Below are 21712 nucleotides of genomic sequence, written 5' to 3'. Positions count from 1 at the left end.
TGATTGATTCATACATTTATTCATTATCATGTACAAATTGTATTCCGGTGGTACAAAGCTGTTGTAAGACTCCAGTGCTCACCCTCCTGTTGTCTTTATTGCAGTACAAAAGGAAATACCAGCATGATCAAGAGTCAAGAGGTACTTTGGCAAATATAAATTATGTGTCAAGAAGGCAAGCAGACATCCCGAGCAATGTAATGTGAGGGGAGGAAAACTCGCAAAAATATCGAGGCCCTTCTGTCAGCGCTCATTAAAAAATAATAAAAATTCATAAAATGTTTTATTTAAACAACACTTAAATCAAGTGGACAGAGGAAGAGTCACAGCTTTCCTCCTCCTTTCATTGTTGCACAAACTGCAAGTTACAGACCCACCGTATGAGTGATATTGTAAGTCTGTGTTAGTGCTATGACACAAACTGCATTATTCATATGTGTGTATAGTTTAGGAGCTCATGTCTGCAAACATGCGTATAGATTCTATTTCATATCTGTATACTGTAACCCTGTCCATACTGCTGACCCAGGTAAATAAAACAGGTGGAACAGAGGGCAAACAACACAGTTAGCATTTGGCAAAAAATAAAGAAAAACATCAGATGAGGACACGGGTGAGCAATGAGGCAATGTGACACAGCCTGCACATTTTTCTCCTTATGTCCTTGTCTTTGTTCAGCTTTCAGGGTGAGACAGCAAATCTTTGCTGGTAACCCAAACCCCAGACTGTATACAGAGTAGAGGGGCGTGAGAGACAGAGCGAGTGAAAGGAGTAACAGAACAAGAGACAGAGAGCAGAAAGAGTATAGTAAGGAGGTTACACGACAAGTTTGTAAGAGACAGTGGCTGCTGTGTCTGATAGTCTCGATGACGCAGTGAACATCTGAGGACGGGGAGGTCAGGAAGAGTACAGATGGGTGGTGAGCTAGAAGGGTAAAGGAGGACAGAGGGAAAACTAGACTTCTCTTCTCCCCTGTTGTCTAATTTTTAGAGGTATTGTTGTAAAAAGTGCAGCAGCATTATCTCGTAGTGCTCTCCAGACTCAGGGCAGCGAATACTGTGTCGCTCGTTGGGGTATACCTAAAAGATCAAAACAAAGCAACAATGTTACACACTGAGAGATACTGCAAGTACGTATCATGGTTTATCAGCTTTTAAAAGATCTGTGTGTGATTCATTAAATATGTATCTTTCGAAACTAACTGATCTGCTCTCTTCCTTTAGACCTCATGTTCCATGAGTCAGGTCAGAACAGGGAAAGACTTCCTTTTCCTATTCTGCTCCTGACTAGTGGAACACGTTACAGCAGCTGCTTAACATCAATAAACTTTTACCTTCTGGGCTTTTTAGAAATTGAATTTAAAACCTTCAACCCTCTGTAATTGTTTTATGCAAGTGTACCTGTTATATTAATATTTGCCATTTTAATATTTGAACTTTTAAAAAGGATCTTAATACATTTTTTGTTTTAATTTTATTAATTGCATTTTATTTTCTTACTTATTTAGATGTTATCCTCAATATATGTTGCTTGTTTGATTATTCTAATTTCCTTTAGTAGATTTCACTGGTTTTTAAATACTTTGTATTCTCTGGATTTCCGCTGTAATTGACTAAACATGAACGGGAGCCGCCACAAGCTACATATATATAGGGGTTGCCCCTTCAATTATATCTCCACTTCAAATTAAGGTTTATTGACTGATTGGATCTTGAAATAAAGAGATCACCAGGAGGATATGATACAATGTAGTATTTCAAAATATTAAAAAAGCATATTGTCCTTTAATATGAAAAACTGCAGCAAATTAGAATAAAGCTCACAGTCTTAAAGTCCCTGTAAAGTGATTAAAAAAATGTTTCAGGTTTATTGTACGATGGGCCAGTGTTATGAACCACCAGGCCAAATTTTAGTCATGAAAATAATCTCTGAGTTTATAAAAGTAAACTTCAAAAACATAAAAAATTAGGTAGTAAAATCTATTCTAGGATGGTGTGTGCGTGTCAGCTGGATGAGCTGAAGCCACACCCACTCGGGAAAAATATGATCCTCTAAAATCTTTAGAAATGCTTCTGATCAGAGCGCAGCTGCCTAGCTCTGTGCCAGAGCAGAGACAAAAGTTGGGGATTAAATTTACTGTTTTCTGGCACAAATGCCTCTGATATGATGTTTCAATGACCCATAGTCCACCATGGATGATGTTTTAGAAATTTACCTCACAATGAACAAAAACACAGCATGTAGCTGGCTAGCTGTCAATACAGGAAGTGACATTGGCTAACAACAGAGTGCACTGACATGAACTGGTTGGTGATTTTATATCATTGTAGCATTAGGGATCCATCAAGACTGGTGTTGTCATGGGCTCAGATTTTTGCCCTGTTTAAATAACACCAAGCGAGGAAAGAGGTGAACAAATTTCTTACGGTTTAAATCCAAAATTCAGTTACAAGTAGATCTCAGTGTTTTCACATGTTTACAGCAACCTTATTCTAGCATATCTGGTGTGCCAAGACATGTTTGGATTTCACTTTACAGGGACTCTAAAACCCGAAAGGTTGCTAATGTATCGTATGTGTATGTTTAATTTGTACAGTATGAGAGAGTTGCAAGAGTGCTTGCATTTTTGGGAGCTAAAAACATTAAATGACCTAACATTGGATGCCTTGATTTAATTATCTGCTGCCATGGTATTAAAACAAACACCATAATCATCTGACTTTACAAGAGTCACATCTAAATTTAAAATCTGTCACTGTGACAACCCTACCAAACTTTTAAGTCAGAAAAATTGCACGAAGTATGCCAATCTTGTGTGCAGAACTTTGCCTTAGCTTTATGCCAATGCTTTTGCGATGCTTACCTGAAGCTGGTAGGGCTTTCCAGCACGGATTATCTGCGACACTAGGAAATTGGTGTGGAAAAAGTGCACATTCTCATCTAGAAATCCATGAAGAATTAGCAAACGGTTGGGCCTGAAATAAAATAAATGGTAACTTAATGAAAAGATATACGACAGTAAAATGTTTCCATACAGAGCAAATCTTGGAACAAAACATTCCCAGATAGTGAAAGATCTCCCCTTTATATTTTCAAGACCTTCAGATATTTAGATATTGAGTGATTTGACATGACTATCCAAGAGCAGTGTTCTAACAGGCACTCTGTCAGGCCCTCAGGGTGTCCTCACTCCAAAACAATAAAGCCCGACTTACCCTGCCACCTCAAACCCTAATTCTAACTTTGCAGATTTTAAAAGCTTAGGGATTGCTCCAAGCTTTGAAATCTTCTTTGGTTCAAACATGTAAGACTGACTTTTCAAGAATATAGAAAATGGTCGTAAAACACTCCCTGTTCATGATCAAACATGTACAAATATCTATAATATTTCATTGCTACGTCGTAAGGTTATACAAGTATAAGTCAAATCTGAGATCTTTTGTAGTTTGCTTATACATGTGTGTGTACTGACTCGCTGGGCAGCTTGTCCACATGCAGTGCCACTGAGCCTTCCTCGTAGCCCTGCTGGTTGTTCTCAGGCACGTCCATGTAACGCTCTGTGTAGCCGGTGTCGTAAGCCATCCACACAGTCACAGGGGCGCCTGCAATAGCCAACTGGAAGAAAAGCACAGTACAGTTAGACGGGGTAAAATAATCTGCTGTCTTGGCTCAGCTGTTTAAACTCCATTGTAAATATATGCAAAATTAACCTTGAAAGCCTCAGGCAGGTTGATGTTCATGCTGATACACTCACTGACTGGAGGCTATAAGCCAACACATTGAACCACATAGACCCCTTGTGGATTTAAGAGGCAACTACACTGCAGAGAAATCTGAAGTCCCAAGGTTTCATGAACAGAATTTAATTGGTTTTAAGTTTATATCAAGATATGAAGACGGGATTCTTCATATTTGTATTACTGAAGTGGACTGCAGAGAAGGCTTACTGATAGAAAGTGTGTATGGTAAAGAAGATGACAAAGGCTGAAGGACGAAGAAGTTTTCTAACCTTGAAGACATTGGGTCGCTGAATGAGGCCCATGAGCGAGAGGAAACCACCGTATGACCAGCCATGAATGGCAACACGGCTCAGGTCCACAAAGTTGAACTTTTCTGCCACATACTGCAACCCCTCCACCTGGTCTTCAATCTCCACTTGACCCTACAGGGACGAAACAAAAAAAGGTATTTTTTCATCTTGCAATTGTGTATCAGTTTAATTTCAAAAGTAATATTTTTCTAACCATTTTGTTTTTCAGTGCTCCTTCAAATTCAAGGCCTCTCTGACAGGAGCCCCTCCCATCAATCACGACCACTGCGTAGCCTAGAGAGGCCAGCGTGTTCAGGCGGAGGTACTTCATCCCCTTGAAGGAGTTGTTAACCAGCTGCACCTGCATGTCAACAGACACATACAAACCAATGCCTTTCATGTGTTTTTTTAATTCACACAGTGATGCTGTTTACAGCAACATCAGACCAATGTTAGAATGAATAAATGGATGCACCTGTGGACCTCCGTACACAAAGAGAACAGTTGGGTGTTTCCTGTTAGGCTGCAAGTTGTGAGGCTTGTAAACCATCCCATAAAGCTGGAAGCCAGACTTCCCTGGAAAATCAAAAATCTCTGGCGGATTGTAATCTCCTGGGCAACCTGAAAGAAATATCAGCACATGTGGTCAATAAGCATATGTATATGATGGAATGGATATAAACTTCATAAAAAGTAAGGAAATTTATGATTGGTTGATTATTTATTTGCTGATTCTTGAGCATGTCACAAAGCTGTTGGAGATTGTGGCTCATCTTCTAGTTGACCTTCACCTGAATAGAGGGTTGTATTTAATGTATTTACAAATCTTAAAACAGATTGAGTTAAAGTAATATTAAGTAATATTAACAATATGTATATATATATATATATATATATATATATATATAATAAATTACTGCCAAGAAATCCCTGAGTAGATATTCACTGAAAGCAGAAATAAGCTCCTCTACGTGACACAGAGATCTGCTCTAAAAGCCTGTTTCCATCCATTTCAATTCAATTCAACAAGCTTCACTGGCATGGAAAACAACAGTTTGCATTTCAAAAGCAGTTTATAAATTCATTATAAACAATAAAAATAACTATAAAAATTACCATAACTTGTATTTTTTTAAAAACTGGGCTTAACTCTAGAATTATGGTTAAAAAAATAAAAAAGATTCTACAATAATTTCAACTGTTTTCATCCTCCATCACCATGTCTGCAATTACCATGCAGTTAACTGACAACAATCAGCAACTTTAAGTTGAAGCATTATCTCACAGTCTGGTGTTGACTGATCCACACAGACTCTTGTCAAACAGCGCTCTATCCTTAAATACACACTATTTAATTGTTTGTCTAACACAGCTGGTGATGCAGGGGCAGCTGGTAACACACAAACTTCACTGTTTTGTTGTATATCTACAGGGCACATCAGTATTTATTTATTTATTTATTTATTTTTGCCAAATGCCATCTACTGGAGAAAAACTGTAGTTGCAAAATCAGCGCTCTTAGCCTTGCTATATGAGTGGTTCTGCTTCAGCATCACTGAGAGGGGTCACAAATAAAAAGAAGAGGGGCCATCTCATTCCCTGCACTTTTAATGAATCATAAACAACCATCAACACTGATGCTAAGCGCCTCAGCACCACTTTATCTGATTGCCGTCATGATTGTCTGGAGGACGCCGTTGAAGATCGAACTGACCGTCCTTGATTTAATCAAATCCAGACCTCAACTTTCCCCTACAGATGCAGCTCTATTGATTGTTCCAAAAATAAAACCTCAGATAGCTGGACAACCTTCACTCTTGGCCAGACAGCTCTCTAAGAAATACTTGGAGAGCTGAAAAAACCACATACGTAAAACTCTGCATATGAAATAAATCATATTTCATATAACTGTAGCTTGTGGCGGCTCCTGTTCAGTTTACCTGGTGATTCCATCATGCTGGCCCAGAACTCAGGCACCATGTGTAGTGGATCAGCTTCTGAGCTGCTCAGTTTGTAGACGTGAACACACGGAGGTGTACTCACGTTGCTGTAGTGGCTGACAAAGAAGTCAAAGTTCTGCAGAGGGACAGAATTAAAGACACAAGATTATATTTTCTAAAGTACTGACAACAATATTTGCAACCAATGTACTTGCTGTGAATATCACCCTGTGCTGGCTGTTAATATCTGCCCATAAGTTGGTGGCCTTTTAGGCTGGACCAACAAATCTTCATCAGCCTAAGGATTGTTTTTGTTGATTCTCATTATTTAAAATTTGAAGTGTTTTCTATGGACTGAAGTTTGAAATTCCTTATAGCCAATACTGATATTTAAATATGTAAGCTCAGACCTCAAACTTAAGACTTGAACACACTCTTTGAAGTTTAAATATGAACAAAGAAACAAATATCTGCATATCAGATATCAGCAAAAATCCAATATTGTGCATCACTACAGTATCCATTGAACTTAAGCCCATCCAACCAAGCCATACCTTGTTTTGATAGCTCCCCGATACAGTACAAATATTCACCCCCTTGGATGTTTACCCTTATATTGATTATATTAACCAGTCATGGTCAATAGTCTGTGTGGACAGATCTCAGTCTGGACGCTGCAGTTTTACTCCATTCTTTTCAAAACTGCTCAAGCTCTGTCATGATTGCACAGCGATCGGGTGTGAACAACCCCTTTCTTGTCCAGCCACAAACTCTCTATTGGACTGTGAAGGTCTGTGTTTTGACTGGGCCACTCCCAGTGTGTTGCTTTAACTGTGTGCTTTGAGTCATTGTATTGCTGGGAGATAAATCTACTACCAAGCCATAGACCTCTTGCAGATTGAAGAAGATTGTCCTCCAGGATTTTCCTATATTTTGACACATTAATTTTACCCCACCTTTACAAGCCTTCTGGGGCCGGCTGCTGAGAAGCATCCTCACAGCATGATGCTGCCGCCACCATGCTTCACAGTGGGGATGTTGTGTTTGTGGCAATATGCAGTGTTTTTTGTGTCCACCAAACATAGCGTCTTGTCTTATGGCCAAAAAGCACCATTTTGGTCGAATTGGGCTACAGAACTTTCTTTCACTTGACCACGGAGTCTGCCATGCGCCTTTTGGTGAATTCTAGTGGAGATTCAATGAGTTTACTTCAACAGTGGTTTTCTCTTTTCTACTCTCACATAAAGCTTTGACTGGTGATAGGTGGCTTGGCGGCTTCTCTAATTAGCCTTCTTCTTGCATGGTCCCTCTGCTTGTTGAGAACAGCTGCTCTAGGCAGATTTACACACGTGCCATATTCCTTCTAATTATTAATGATGGATTTATCTGAGTTCCAGTGGATTTCCAGTGCCTTGGGTTTTTTTTTTTTAATACCCAGCCACTGACGTAGATTCCTTAATAAACTTTTCTCTGAGTTGCTTGGAGTGTTCTTTTGCCTTCATGGTGTAATGTTAGTCAGGAATACTGATTAACCAGTGACTGGACATTTAACACACAGGTGTCTTTATACTTCATCACTTGAAACACATTCACTGTACTCAGGTGATCCCCATTTTACTTACTGTGAGACTACTAGCACCAGCTGGCTGGACCTCTGGTGAATTAGCTCAGTCCCTTTAAAGGGGAGATATTTAGGCAATCACTTATCTTACTTTACATATTTTTATTTGATGGACATTACTTTTTAGAAATCTGTTTTCAATCTGTTTTTACGTAATTTTTTGGTCAAAAAGCTAAATCATATTGACCATGATTGATTTCTAAAATTAATAAAATGGCAAAACATCCAAGTTCTTAAATATCTTTTACAGGCACCGTCTATGCACTGACTTAGACATTTGCTTGCTACATTTTGCACTGGAAGATAAATGGGTGTTGTACCTGACTAACAGAGCAGCTATGAGAGAAGCCAGGCTTGGTTAGTCTGACCACATCTCCAGGTGAATCATAGCTGACCACGTAGAGGTGGTGCTCCAGAGGAGTGTCTCTAGTGCCCTGGAAGTACACCAGCTTTGTTGACTCATTCACCCAGATCTAGTGAGGGGGAGACAAAAAAACATGAAGGGAAAATGAACAGCAGGGAGAGTGGGGCATAAAAATGCAAGGAGTTATGACGATTGATTTCATTATCCATTTGTGACTCCAGTTTTGTATCTGGCAGAGGCTTGGCGTTAATGATGTGACATATTGAAACGATTCATAGCCATGTGGTGCAGGATTACTTTGGCACAACCAGGTGTCGTTAAAAGCTTTTACAGGCAACAGCAAACATCAGGGATACCACACAACTGGAGCATTTATGAGAGGAGATGTCATGAGAGTGTTACTCTGCAGAGCATGCAACACTGTCAGTGTTATCATGTTACAACAAAATTAACTGGTATGAAGCAAATACGTGGGGAATGATCAAGGACCATTTTATTAACTGGGACAAAAAGAGAACATTTTCATGCTAGAATTGGTCGTCAAATACACTCAATCTGCTCATAAAACTTTGCTCAGATTCAGATGGAGTCTTGGTTTTGGCAACACTGTATTTTCTGTTCTTTGGTTCTGGATGTAGAAGTAAACAAACTTTAATTATATCAGAGGCCATTCTTTTTCATTGTCTATGAAATGAAGCAAACAGTCAACAAAACAAAATACTTATAAATGTCAAGATTTTTAATCCACTTGTAGACACCTGTGCATCTTTTATAAGTATGCATTTACAGATTAAAGCTAATAGTCTTTGTCTAACCTTGGAACCATGTCTTGCCAGCACTTCCCATTCCCCAGTGGTCAATGTAACCTCCTCCTTGATTGCACATTTAAAGTCTCCTGCAGAAAACAGATAACAGAATCAACATGATCCTTGACATACCAAACACTCTGACGTAAACTGTGATTAAGAGATCATTTGTCGAGATAATGAAGAGTCCTCTCTTCCTCGTACCCTCTGTGTGGTGGTAGTCTTCTGTCCAACGATAGCAGCCAGGTTGTAACAGTGATGTGATTTTATACAGATGGCTGAAACCTGTTTTAGACTCGTTTACCCAAATGAAAGTAAACTCATCTTCTGTCATTTGAATAAATGGATAAAATATATCATGTACCTGAAATAGAGGAAAGTCTTTGTTATTATCTGTGAATTTAAAACAGAGTAGGTGGTGATTCTTTACATTGGATTTATTACAGTGTAGCAAAGCCTACATTTATCCAGACGTCTGTGGTCTCCTCATAGATAATGTGTGGCTGAGTGTTATGAGGCATAGCCTCTAGACTCTCCTGCCTCTGATCAGAGTCATCTGTAACTGGGACAAAGAGAGCTGGAGGAAGCAAGACCAGCTGTAGTTTTCTTTGACTTCGGTCCAAGAGCACTGCCCAGCCACTAGGGGGAGACAAAGCGGATAAGACGTTAAAGTTTGCTTGAAAACAGAGACAACCTCATCATGAAGGTAACTGTACCATTTAAAAAAAAAAAAGGAAATGTAAAAAGAGTCCTTATGAGAATAGGATCCATGTCACCTCTTGTCCGGAATCAGTGGAGCATGACCAGTATCAGACAAATAAATGCACACAACAGGATTCACTGATATATTAGTGTTTATATTTAAATGACTCTCTTTAAAAAGAATGTTTTTAATGCCTACAAAATTTTTGTTCTTCTGTATCAGTGGTCAATGTCCTTTTCCAACTAAAGATCCTCTATGATAGTGATAGTCACAGCGCGAGAGCTAGTCATGGAAAAAAATGAAAATAAAAATAAAGTTAAAAGCAAAATAATATTGATATAGTAAACATAAAAAACATGAAATAGAAGAAAAACACCAACACTTAATGTTTTGGGTTACACATTTGAAAAGGAGTGCAAAGAACTATGAACTTATTTAATCCCAACCCTTCTCCAAAATTTAGTAATAGTTAAACATTTGCTTCCTCATTGATACAAACAGATGCAATTATTAATACAGTATCAAAAGTTAACGCTTTTTTATCATCAAAGTCTGATCTATTTTTTTTTCTTTATCAAAATAAATATGCATGTATCTAGCCAAATGTACACTTATTTAGACTGTACATGGACCTTTTGATATACGGTTCATGTAGATTACAATATGCCATTATACATATAGCACCTTTACGCCATATAATAGACCCGGATTTCTGTAAGTTATGGTTTATACTCATATAAAGAGAGCTAAAACTGATGATAGTCAAACACCCTCTACATTCATGAATCTTGAGAAGATTACATATCTTTATACTGCTTTTTAAACTGTTTTATGTTTGGACATCCCTTCAAACAGCTCCATATTTTCACTCCACAAACAGAAATACAAAAATTTTTAGTTGTTGTGTGCACACTCAGAGTTTTGAGATGATAACAGCGAAAGCTAGATGTACCTGCCTAAATACACTGAAAGAAATAACCAATGTTTAGGCTACTTTTCAACTGATAAAGAAATCACTTTACTTACATATAAACCAGTATTTGTTCTATCAAAGAGATAAGGGGTAGAGAATAAAATAAATATTCCTATGATTTCTTTTTTAATCCTTTTCTTATATCAGGTTTTCATGTATGTGTTGATTGAAACTCAAGATTTTTTTCAAGTAATGGCTGCACTGAAACCTTTTATAAATGATAAAAGTCACATTTCCTTTTAATAACTTATTAAGCATAATTCAAAACTTATGAAAATTTAAACTTTCATACCAGTTAGAGACTGAAACAATGCCTGCTATAAAACACAGTTCCAACAGTCTGACTATCTAGGCTCATACTAAAAACCAAAGGAGTTCAAAGGAGAATCAGTTAAAGTCAAACCTAAAGCACACCTAATATTAAAGACCTATTTGAAATGTCACAAATATTTACCAACTGATCAAGATCTACAGTTGTGTAACCCCTGTTTGATGTAAATGCAAATAAATGTATCTCTGATTCACAGTTGGGCTGAATGCAGTGGTAAGCACTGTTGCCTCACAGCAAGAAGAACCCTGTAAGGAGCTTTCTGTGTGGATTTTTTTTTTGGTTCTTCCTATATCCCACTCCAGGTACTTTGACTTCCTCTCACAATCAAAAGACATGCATGTTAGGATAACTGTTGATTCTACATCACCCATAACTAAGTCAGTCCTATAACAGACAAGCAACCAGGCCCTGCACAGGATAAGTGGTTTTGATAATGGATCGACACAGATAGTTTTTGTTTTTTAGTATGTGTAATGGAAATCCACAAATACCTATATTTTTCATCAAAAGCATATTTGGAGGTCATAACATTTGTATAAAAACCATGTAGCTTGTATTTATGAATTATTTGGGGCTTGTGGAATTGAGTCCGTTGTCATGGCTTGGATCAACATATGAATTTCTTTCAACAAGACTCATCTCTAGCCAATAAAGGGTCTTCTTACTTTCAGCAAATCACTTACAATAACATTCAAAAATAATACATACAGTATTTATAGCAGCATCAGAAATGCATTTGAGAATCTTTTTTGTGTGTGTGCACCCAAAACAATTTTTTTGAAGAGTCGTTCATATACAAATCCAAAACTGTATTTGTGAATCCTACTTTGGAAACTAATCAGGCTCCTTAGCAATCATTATTCCTGTTACCAGGCTGTTTACATTCTGGTTGTTTATTTTGAGTCACTGAGTAAACAGAATCAAAGTTTTCAACATGTATACTCACTACTTCCCGTCACTCGTCCATCCTACTCTGGCGATATACTCTGTCCCGGGAAACAAGGAGTTGAAGGGAACAGCCAGTTCTTTATCTTGCGTGCTGACGATCTAAAAGTGGATGCATAAAAAATAAAATCAGGAAATTGAAATAAAATTCTGAGAGAATTAAAAAAAAAACATGAGCAATAGTGAAAGACTCACTCTTCCTTGATGATCTATTTTGATCTCTGCCAGTTTAAGGGTAGCCTGGGGGTTTTTACTACCTGTGATTAAAGATTAAAGTTAGGTGTAAAAGGATTACCTGCTCCAAACCTGTCTGTGTGTGTGTTTAGTGTGTAGAGCAACACTTGCCTGTGCGAGGATATCTGTATGCGTCTGCTTTCCGCTCCTCCAGTGCTGGAGATGGAACATGAATAATCTCTACTTCTGTCTCATCCACCTCTTCATACAGCAGGTATACCGTTTTACCTCCGTTAGGGTCTGAAAGGGAAGAAAAACTTTTCCATGAGGCCAGCATAAACAGAAAATACAGCCATGTAATTTTACACCCATCTCTTATAATAGCTAAGTGTAAATACCAGGTAGAACTGCTGCTGTCAAGTCATTTTTGATCCTGAAGTATGTGAAGGATTTACATTTTTAATCTAACAACTGCTGACCTTCCACTGCTGAAGGACTCCACCAGTAACCCGTAAATCGGTCAAACTCCTCTTGGATGACAAATGTTGCTACACCTGCAGACTTAGGGTCCTCCTTTATACTGTCCACACCTGGAAAACAAATTAATAGAAGGGAGCAAAAGCACCCATCCATGCAAGGTTACTGAAGAGGTGCAAAATACACAAATAATCTAGTCCATACGCCCCTTTTTAAGATATAAAGTGCATCTTCATTGTATATTGGTTTAAAAAACTTAATTTAACCTCTACAGTAAGGCACTCTGTGGATATCCAAGCAGGTAAATCTTCCCAATCAACCAGCCAAATAAAACTATACGCCTTCATACCTTTGTGGCAGTATGTAAGTCTCCTTTCCTCTCCTGTCTTTATGTGAGCTATCCACAGGTCGTTATTGTTGATGAAGGCTATAAAGTCAGGGTCCGCGGGGCAGATTTTGGGGTCCATCCGGGTCCCGGAGCACTGGGTCTTGATCTCCACTGGCTTGACAGGAGCAGACTGCTAAAACCAACAAGTACAGTCTTAGCCAAAAGCAAACAGAGAATCAACTTTCAAATGCAAAGATAAAGGAGAAACCTGTTTAACGCAAGCATAGACTTAAATGAAGACAGTTTCATGAACATCAAAGGGTACGCTAACACAAGCCATTCTGAGGTTTTCTTTGTTCTGCCAGGAAGTGAAGGAAAGATTCCTTAAATCTCAAATGGTTTTCTTTCCAATGAAACAATGAGATGAATAGAAAGGCACATTAAGACCACTCTACAAAAAAATTAAAAAATTAAGAGAATCTGTTAATCTTTTGAGAAAAACTCAAAGCTTCCGAGATAAGTCGTCAATTTATCTCTTTTAAAAATCAGACTTTTAAAATAGTCCAAATTTTGACCTTGTAAACTAAAAACTTCATAAAGTTCATAAAGTCATAAATTTGCAAGAAACAAAACTGGAAACCGAGGTAAGAAGCCCCAATTTACAGAAATATGTGATCTAAGTGCAGTTATTAATTATAATGTAACAATCCTTGGCAAAATCATAATTCAGCCTCACTGCTCACTCCTAGTAAATAGTATGGTTTTCTTTCAACTGCAGCTCTTCTGCAAGAAAACAACTTCAACCGTTATGCTTTTCTTCTATGCAATAGACAATTTTATAATCTCAAAATATCTAAGTTTGACTGATTCATTGATTGACTGAAATAATCATTTCGAACATGTAAAAAAGAAAAGAGTACAAAATAATTGTATAACTTCAAAGAGACATATACAAAATGAACGAATTAAGCTATGTATAAGACACAAGAACACTTGTTGAATTACATTACATATTCAAAAAGGAGTGAGAAAAAGTCTAACCCACTTTAATCCCACCCCTTCTCCATATTTACTATACTCCAACATCTTTTACTACATATTGATATAATTTGTATTGCAACAAGGCATACATCATTCACAGAATATATTTCTAAATTGAGATTTGCTATTTTATGTATGCCCCTTAGTAAAAAGAAAATCATTTTCATATGCAAATCTATATATGAAATGACCTGTTCTGTTTTTAAAACATACATTTATTATTTTTAAATCAAATATCTAAATATTTATCCAAATTTGCGATAGTTACACAAATATCATTTTATAAATTAGTTTTAGTGTTGATATGTCAACCTACCATTCTGTAAACCTTTTTTATAAAAAATAGTCGCACTTGCTTAAACAACCAAAAGACAATGTTTCCAAAAACTGAAGCAGATATTTACAGCCATAAGACACAAACACCACCAACAACAAAAAATGCTAATAATAATGATAATTAGGGCAAAACCTGAATGTCAACAGAGAACATGATCAATAATCCATAAACATCAGGTGAGAATAAAAGGCCTTCTTTATCCCTGTACCTTATGAAAATCATCTCCCTGCTTTTTTGAACTACTATATGTTTGCATATTCTTTCAACTCCACATTCAAACTGTTACATAGGCTTACTCCATAAACAGAAATACAAACACTTTTAGTTGTTGTGCACATGCTTGCTGTTTTAGTTCAGTTTTGGTTCTTGTACATTTCTGACTTTATAAACTCGAAAACTGTGTTTTTTTCCCTGTACAACATTTTAACCTAAAAAAAATTCAAGTAAATTTCCTAAAAAAATTATTTCTAGAGTAGTCCTATATCTCATTGTGGATGAACAACGCTTCTCACATAAAAATATTTTTTCTGAATCATAAATACCTCTCTTTTTTTCAACAATTTTTAGAACTCATGCCATACACACAACTATGTCTTTATTTTTACGAATTTCCCCTTTGTCAATTTTGATCAATGAAATTTCATGTTACTGAAAAAGCAAGGGGATGAGGCCAACGCATGTCCCCTACCCTCAAAATCAAACATGGTATAACATGACTCAGTCACACATTGGGAGTAATCCTGTATTCTTAAGGAAGAAACTGAAAAGAGAAATACCTTTACACATGATCTTAAAGTAGCTTATTAAAGCTACAGGTAGGCATGAACTCTATAAAAAACATGCACTAGTCAATAATAGTAAAAGCATAATCTTAGACGATCAAGATCAGTGACCTCATAGCAAGGGACAAAACAATTTACAAAACACTTACTGAAAAGACATTTGGTCTGAAGATTCCCACAAAACTACCAGGTATCTCTTTCACACCTTTACATCATGTGTTTTTTAGAGCTAGGATTTATAGCAACCCTGTCATTTGTATCCAATACCAAACACAAAGATCAATATTATTTTTAGCACCATTCTCTTTTAAATTCACTCCCCTACCACAGCTGTCAGCTGCATTTCATGACCGTGCCAGGAAAACAAGGGACTACTACGATGTAAAAATACATCATATACACATTTATAATACTTTAGCCATAGAAAACAGAATTATCAGGAAGACAGAAATGCCTTTTAAAAATGCCATCACAACTCACATACAACTTAGTAAAGCACATGTAAGTACACACAACTCTATTTCTATGAAGAAGCGGCTTCATTGACTCAGCTTATCTGGCAGGTGTTTGATTATATTGTTCTTTTCTTTAGATAGCTTTTCAATGTTCAAGTAATGACACAAGTAAGTGTAATTAAGATAAAAGCAGAGAAAACCCCACATAACTGTATTGTATTCTATTTGTTTTACTTGCAGACTATACCAGGCTCTACCATATAATAATCTAAAAGATTTTAAGAAAACAAAGAGCAGTATACTCACAATGAAGCCGTTGTTGCCTCCGTCCTGACAGTAGAAGAGGCTGTTGCTGGCCTGGAAGAGGAACAGGCCTGTCTGGGCATGGTAGTCGTAGGAAGTGATACCAAAAGCTCCAAGACGTTTACGTTCTCTAAGCAACTCTTCCTCTCGAGAGTAGGCCCCCTGGTGCGGCGTAGCCTTAGAGAATAAACAGAAAATGAGATGTCACTTTAAGAATATGACATTAGTTTACCATGTCCGTAAGTTATTAAGAAAAATATCTGTCAAATATATCCAATATAACCCTACTCACCTAATTCCATACCCTTGAGATAATGTTTGCAAAGCCTGTATATTATTGTTATAGTTAATGTTTGCTTAATCTTTTGAGTTTCAAAACATATCTCAGCTAAAAATGGCTACACTGCCACCCCTTTGAAGAGTGCTTATTCCACAGCTTTCCATAGACAAACAGAGTAGTCCACCTGTAGGAAACGGTAGCCAGCAAGGGGGTCTGAAATGCTTGCCCTCCCTGGTTTATTACATAAAGTGAGGCCCAAGCATGGATCCTCCCCCAGGAAATTTGAAGAATCTAACACTTAATTCCTTGCAATCTGGTAAGTATATAGGTAACAATTTTTGGTGGGAATTCAGTAATGTGAAATAAAAATACTGAGTTATTAACTAATAGTGAACAAAAATGTTGACCACCTTATTTAAGTGGCTCACTCTTTTGCAAAATTTGATCAGTTATTTTAAATACAGACGTTTTTAACAATGAGTGGTTTAATGCCATACAAATCTCAACACAGAATTGTATTTACCAAATGGAGACTTCCAGAGTTTAAAACTATGTCACAAACAAGGACTGTCAAACTATTCTAAAGCTGGCTTTAACCTCAAGAATTTCTGTTGTCAATCACGATTAATTTCACCTTAAGTCACATTTTGAAATGCCACTTTTTTTTTTATTTCAAACCATTTTGTTTCCTTTACTATTGCTGTACTCTCTTAAATGTTAATCGACTTCTTGTTTGGATAGAGAGCTGCTCTTATTTTGAAAAAACAAAACAAAAAAACAATGGTGAACTTTGGGTTAATTCAAGATTTAAATATGAACTTAACCAAGTAAAAGAGCTTGTTATGAATTGAAAAAGGAAGTAAGGGAGCAGGAAAAAGGTAAATATTTGGTAACAGAAAGCGGTAAAATTTCTGCCATGGAATGGACGCAAGGTGCAGATGGCTTTTGACCTGTCCACTGAAGTGTCTGAGTTTTTAAGGTGAAATGAGACATTAAGGTACAGTGGTGGACTTATTATATATCTCTGTGGCTGCTGGAAGATGTTGTTTGCTTAACCAAGGTGTGCTGAAAGGGACAAAAAAGCATGCAATTGAAGAAAAAACAATACACTAATTATAGTCCTTAATTACTCACAATTGATGTGCTAATGCTGACAGCCCTAACACAAGCCCATGGCCAAACAAAGTATGTAGTGACTGATTTTACCAAAATAAGATCATTTTTGTGTTGTTGTTGCAAAGAAAATTTTTGAATCTTGATTTACTTGTTTTTAGATGAAACACAGTTCAAATTAATCTGAAATGTATAGGGTAAGAGAGTCGTAACTTGTTAGTCAAACTGTTTTATTAAGTAAACATTAAAAAAATAAAGTAGAGAGCTGTGATTAAGTGACTAGTTGAATGTTTGGCTGACAGCTGGTGCTTGTGGAAAGTTCAATTACCCTTAAGTCAAACATGCTCTTAAATAAAAAGAAGTAAAAAAGACAGCAGTAAGATCAGAACATGTAAAGTAAGTGATATGACAACTTCAGTGCTGGTGTTTCAGTCAGTGCAGACATCTCGTCAAAGACTTGCCCTTGTTTAGCCGTTGCAAAAAATTATGCAGTGGTTGCTATTAGGCACAGAGCTGAGAGTGCAGTTCCATTTTAAACGGGACAGCTACCTAACAACAAAGACCAAAAAGCATTGCACCACACTGTTTTGTATTGTCACTATAGAACCAGAAAGAAAGGAGGAGTTTACCTGGAAGTGATCTAGCATCTGTTTCCATGACAAAACTAAGAGGGCCTCTTTCCTGATCTTCTTGGGAATTTCTGAGTAAAGTAACGAGTTCTCTCTGCTTCCATAAGGCATTCCTGGAGAGCATACAGGAAAGAAAGAAAGGCAACACAAAATAAACAGGCTTGTTTACGCTATATAACATTTCTACATTATATGGTATTCATGCTTTTTTCCGCCTAGAGCATAAAACCATTACTGAGGTTAAGCGTAGAGTGTTATCAAGGCTGCTTGCAGGCTGTTTAAGCATGAATCAGCTTACCGAGGTAGTACAACCGATGGGAATGGGGTCCATTCTCATCCTTTTTCTGCACAAACTGAAAATCATGGGGAGCCTTGTTGGCGATCATGCCCGAGTACTTCCTGCTACAGTGGATAATGTCACGGAGGCCCTCCCAAGAGTGTTTTTCCACAAAGAACTGTGTTGGGACATCCTCCATCTCCACCACCTCTGTGCTGTCTGAAAGGCCGTCCACAGCCGTCATGTTCACTGTCACACAGCTGAATGATGACATTAGAAAGAATCAACAAGACTGAAAGAAATCAACTTTATCCAAAAACATAAAGAAACAAAAAGCATACTGTACCTTTTCCAGATACCTTCTTTTGTGTCACAGAGTTTAACCTTCTTGACTCTATGCATTCACTGGTCAACGCACCACACCAACTCTGTAACCTATAACCAAAAGTAGAAGACTGAGATTTGAGATGTTTTACTACAACTCTTCCTTCCCAGTACCATTCTGATACCTACTCTTGACTATCTGGTTAGACACTGATACAATCATGTTACATCAATTCTCCTCACACTATCACTCAATGGTCAAATACTTTTCAGGATGCTGTCTTGTAAACAAGCAGCCATATATTCTAAAACAGTATGAAATGATGTAAAGATCATAACTCGAGATAAATCTCCTGTGTGTGAGTCTGAAGATAAAGTATATGCTAAAGGGAATACCCAGCATTCCTTCCTTTATCCTTATGTGTCGGGTGAAGGATTAGGATGACGCAAACAGCAGTGGGAAAAATCATATACTGTTGTCTCCATAATGCTGAGTACATTGTGTTAACACGCAAAAGCAGTTATGGTCTAAACCAGATTTGTCACACATTCATTCCCACATATTACTGTTTGTTTAGACATTGTGGGCTCTGTCAATCCATTGTTTATGTTGCTGTGATGTAGTGCTCATCTACACAATCATATTAATCACAGTGTACATTTAAAATGGTCAGCAAAATGTAAGTGAATGTGTGACGAAGTTGACTGTGAGGGCGAACAGCAACTGCTGATGTTTAGTTAGGCATGCTTGTGAAAAAAAAACACTTAATCTGAAAACCAGTTGGGACGAAACACCAATCTTTAGTTTTGGAAGCTTAGTTTAACACTCTGGTGTAGGGTTGTTGTGATACCTGAATTCTAATCTTCAATATGATGCTGGAAAACTCATAATATTAGTACAGGTCAATACCATAGAAACAAAATTACAAGCCCTAGGCACCCAACACTGAACAATGTATTGTTTTAAATATCAGAACTGCAGGAAAACTCCTGCATACTGTTTAAAAAGCACAAATTTGGCAGCTTTTTGGTACCTCAACATTGCAATGTTTTTGTGCAAATTAGAAAGTGTGCAGGAGTTTTCCAACAGTTTGATTAATTTGTTACTGTCAGTAAATAGAATAAAGATTGTATTATTCTGAAACAATGGTATCAAAACACATCTAGAAGTATTAAAAATTTTAAAACCCTTTCTCTGAGGAGTTGTCTTGAACCCTTAGGGTAAACTGAACAAAAATAAACACACAGGGTTCCTACACACTTGTAAGAATTAAATCTAAGACTTTTTAAGACCTGATTTGAGAAAAATTAATACCATTGTATGTGTGGCAAATGGTAAAAGATGTGAGATTTCTTGGTACACTGGAGGAAGCTGAATCATCTGGTTTAATTCACTGTTAATAAAATGTCAATTGCTATAGAACAAATAGGTTTTTGGGTCATAAAAAGGCAAATCTGAGGATTTGTGGTACATTTAATGCCACTTTTCAATCAATATACAGTAAAGTGATATCTTTCATAACATAGGCGACAAGATAAACTCAAAAAAAGAACTGAATAAACCAATTTCCTTGCCTGATTGGACAGATCCCTGTCTCTTAAAAAATAAGGATGTAGTCCATTCTCTTTTAATGCTAACAAGGAATGGAATAATGGTAAAATGGATTATGGATGAGCCCCCAACTGTTACTGTGTGGAAGTCTCTAATCTTAGAGGTTGTAACACTGGAAAAACTTGGACACGATGTTAATGAAAGGACTCATCTTTTTTCATCAGGAATGGAAGAAGCCGCTGGAAGTTTTGAGACTTGACTATAACCTGGGTCTTAATAAATAATATAGTGGACAATTAAAGCATTTTAGGATTTAGAATAATGGACACAGGAGTGTCTGAACCTCATAATTTGGGTTACTTTGCAAGTACAGTATGTTATTTCATTTTCTTATCTATGCCCCTGTCCCTTTTTGTTACATGGATCATCCAGTCTTGTAGCATTGTTATCTGTTTGTGTGTTTACCTTGTTCTGTTACATTTCTTATTAACGGAAATTAAAAAAAAATTGAATAAATGTAGGTAGAAGAAAAGACTGGATAAAGGCATGTCTCAGTCAAAGTGACTTCTAAAATTTAAGACCACTCCTTAGCAAAATTAAGACTTTTGTGACCTTAAATTTATAAACGTCCAACTTAAGACCAGAATATTAAATCAGCTACAGGTACCAGCACTCAAAAAATTAAGTTGTCATCTAGAGCCGATAAGCGTCATCATGTATGACGATTTAAGAGAATAAATTAAATGCACTCTAAATAGATAGATTGTGACTGGATTATTGAGTGTAGATAATTAAAATGTGTAATAGGGAACTTCTAGAACCAAAGGGCTGAATTCTAGTTCAAATAAAGTCACTATATATTGAACTTTCACTTAACGTGGCCTCTCAGATACCAAGTGAAATATCTAAAATAATAATACTACAACGTTTAACGTTACACAGGCAGAGGCCCAATATGTCTAAACTAGTTACTTAGTACTTGTTAGCTTTTAACAAGAATATTATGAATGTAGGGGTCATGTCGGGAGAGTAGTAAAATACCGGCACCTTAAACGTTAGCTCGCCTACAAAAGATCTTTGTTCTCGGATTTCAACTACTCAGCCACACTGAGAAAACACCGGCAAATTAAATCCTGTTAACATTTGAAACGGCACTCACCTTATTCACATTTGACAGTAGCTAACCAACCCTCAAGCTGTTATAAATGTCAGTTATCAAACTGTGTCTGTGGTTAAAATAATCTTGTTTCGCTACGTTTTGACATGACAGCTCTCTTCTGTCATTTTCGCTCTGAAGCTAACTGTCGCTAGCTAGCTATTTTAGCTAGGAGCAAGCTAGCCGCTACCTAGCGGTTGCTTGTATATCTCTTAAAACAGACGCTCAAACGACTGCAACAACAAAACGGGACAAAATTAATGTGTCTACTCACCAATCTGGCCACTGTTTCTTTAATCAAGTTCTGCTCCTTATTAGGTCGATGTCAATAAAAAGACAGAGCAACTGCTAAAGGTTGTATCCATGGCCCAGAGTGGCCACACAAAATGTAACGGGCTTTCAGATCGGAAAGAGGAGGAACCTTTGCACTGGAGGAGTGCAAGTCGGTAGCATTTTAGGGCCGCACCGCCGCAGGAGGCGTTAGCTACTGTCATGGTTATGACATTACGGTTCATTATCCAGAGGCACTCATTTTGATATATTTAAACTATAACCACCCCCTCCCCAACCATTCACCACTTCATTAGTATGTGTCGGCTTCTGACGCAGAAACTCTCCATATATCGCTCCATTAGGGGGATTCTGAATGGATGACGCTAGGTGACCAGCCACTCGCTAAATCCTACAAATTTTACTTCTCTCACACCGGAAACATTTGATTTCTTTATTACTTTAATTATTAATAATCATTACTTTAACATACTGTGAAAA

The 21712-nt window shown here is 37.1% G+C and overlaps 1 protein-coding gene across 2 annotated transcripts; it reads right to left on the bottom strand.

The window, feature by feature from the left end:
* On the bottom strand, positions 1-21352 carry LOC121520455 (dipeptidyl peptidase 9-like). 2 transcript variants are annotated; one of them, XM_041803914.1, is made up of 21 exons: positions 21216-21352; positions 18256-18344; positions 17931-18169; positions 17633-17745; positions 15614-15787; positions 12714-12885; positions 12367-12477; positions 12059-12187; positions 11909-11970; positions 11715-11815; positions 9223-9400; positions 8966-9125; positions 8771-8850; positions 7912-8064; positions 5971-6106; positions 4506-4651; positions 4245-4391; positions 4010-4162; positions 3473-3615; positions 2864-2975; positions 1-1079 (listed from the first exon to the last, which is right to left on the bottom strand). In XM_041803914.1, exons 2-21 carry the CDS (start codon positions 18309-18311, stop codon positions 987-989), a joined length of 2658 nt encoding a protein of 885 aa, XP_041659848.1. In that variant the 5' UTR covers positions 18312-18344; positions 21216-21352; the 3' UTR covers positions 1-986. The 2 variants fall into 2 exon arrangements, with proteins under 2 accessions (XP_041659848.1, XP_041659849.1); XM_041803915.1 differs by having other exon boundaries at positions 12714-12882.
* Between the last annotated feature and the right edge of the window lie 360 nt (positions 21353-21712).

Source organism: Cheilinus undulatus, linkage group 13 (assembly GCF_018320785.1).
Source record: "Cheilinus undulatus linkage group 13, ASM1832078v1, whole genome shotgun sequence".
In the NCBI taxonomy this organism is placed as follows: Eukaryota; Metazoa; Chordata; class Actinopteri; order Labriformes; family Labridae; genus Cheilinus; species Cheilinus undulatus.
This window is presented reverse-complemented; position numbering and strand designations above follow the sequence as displayed.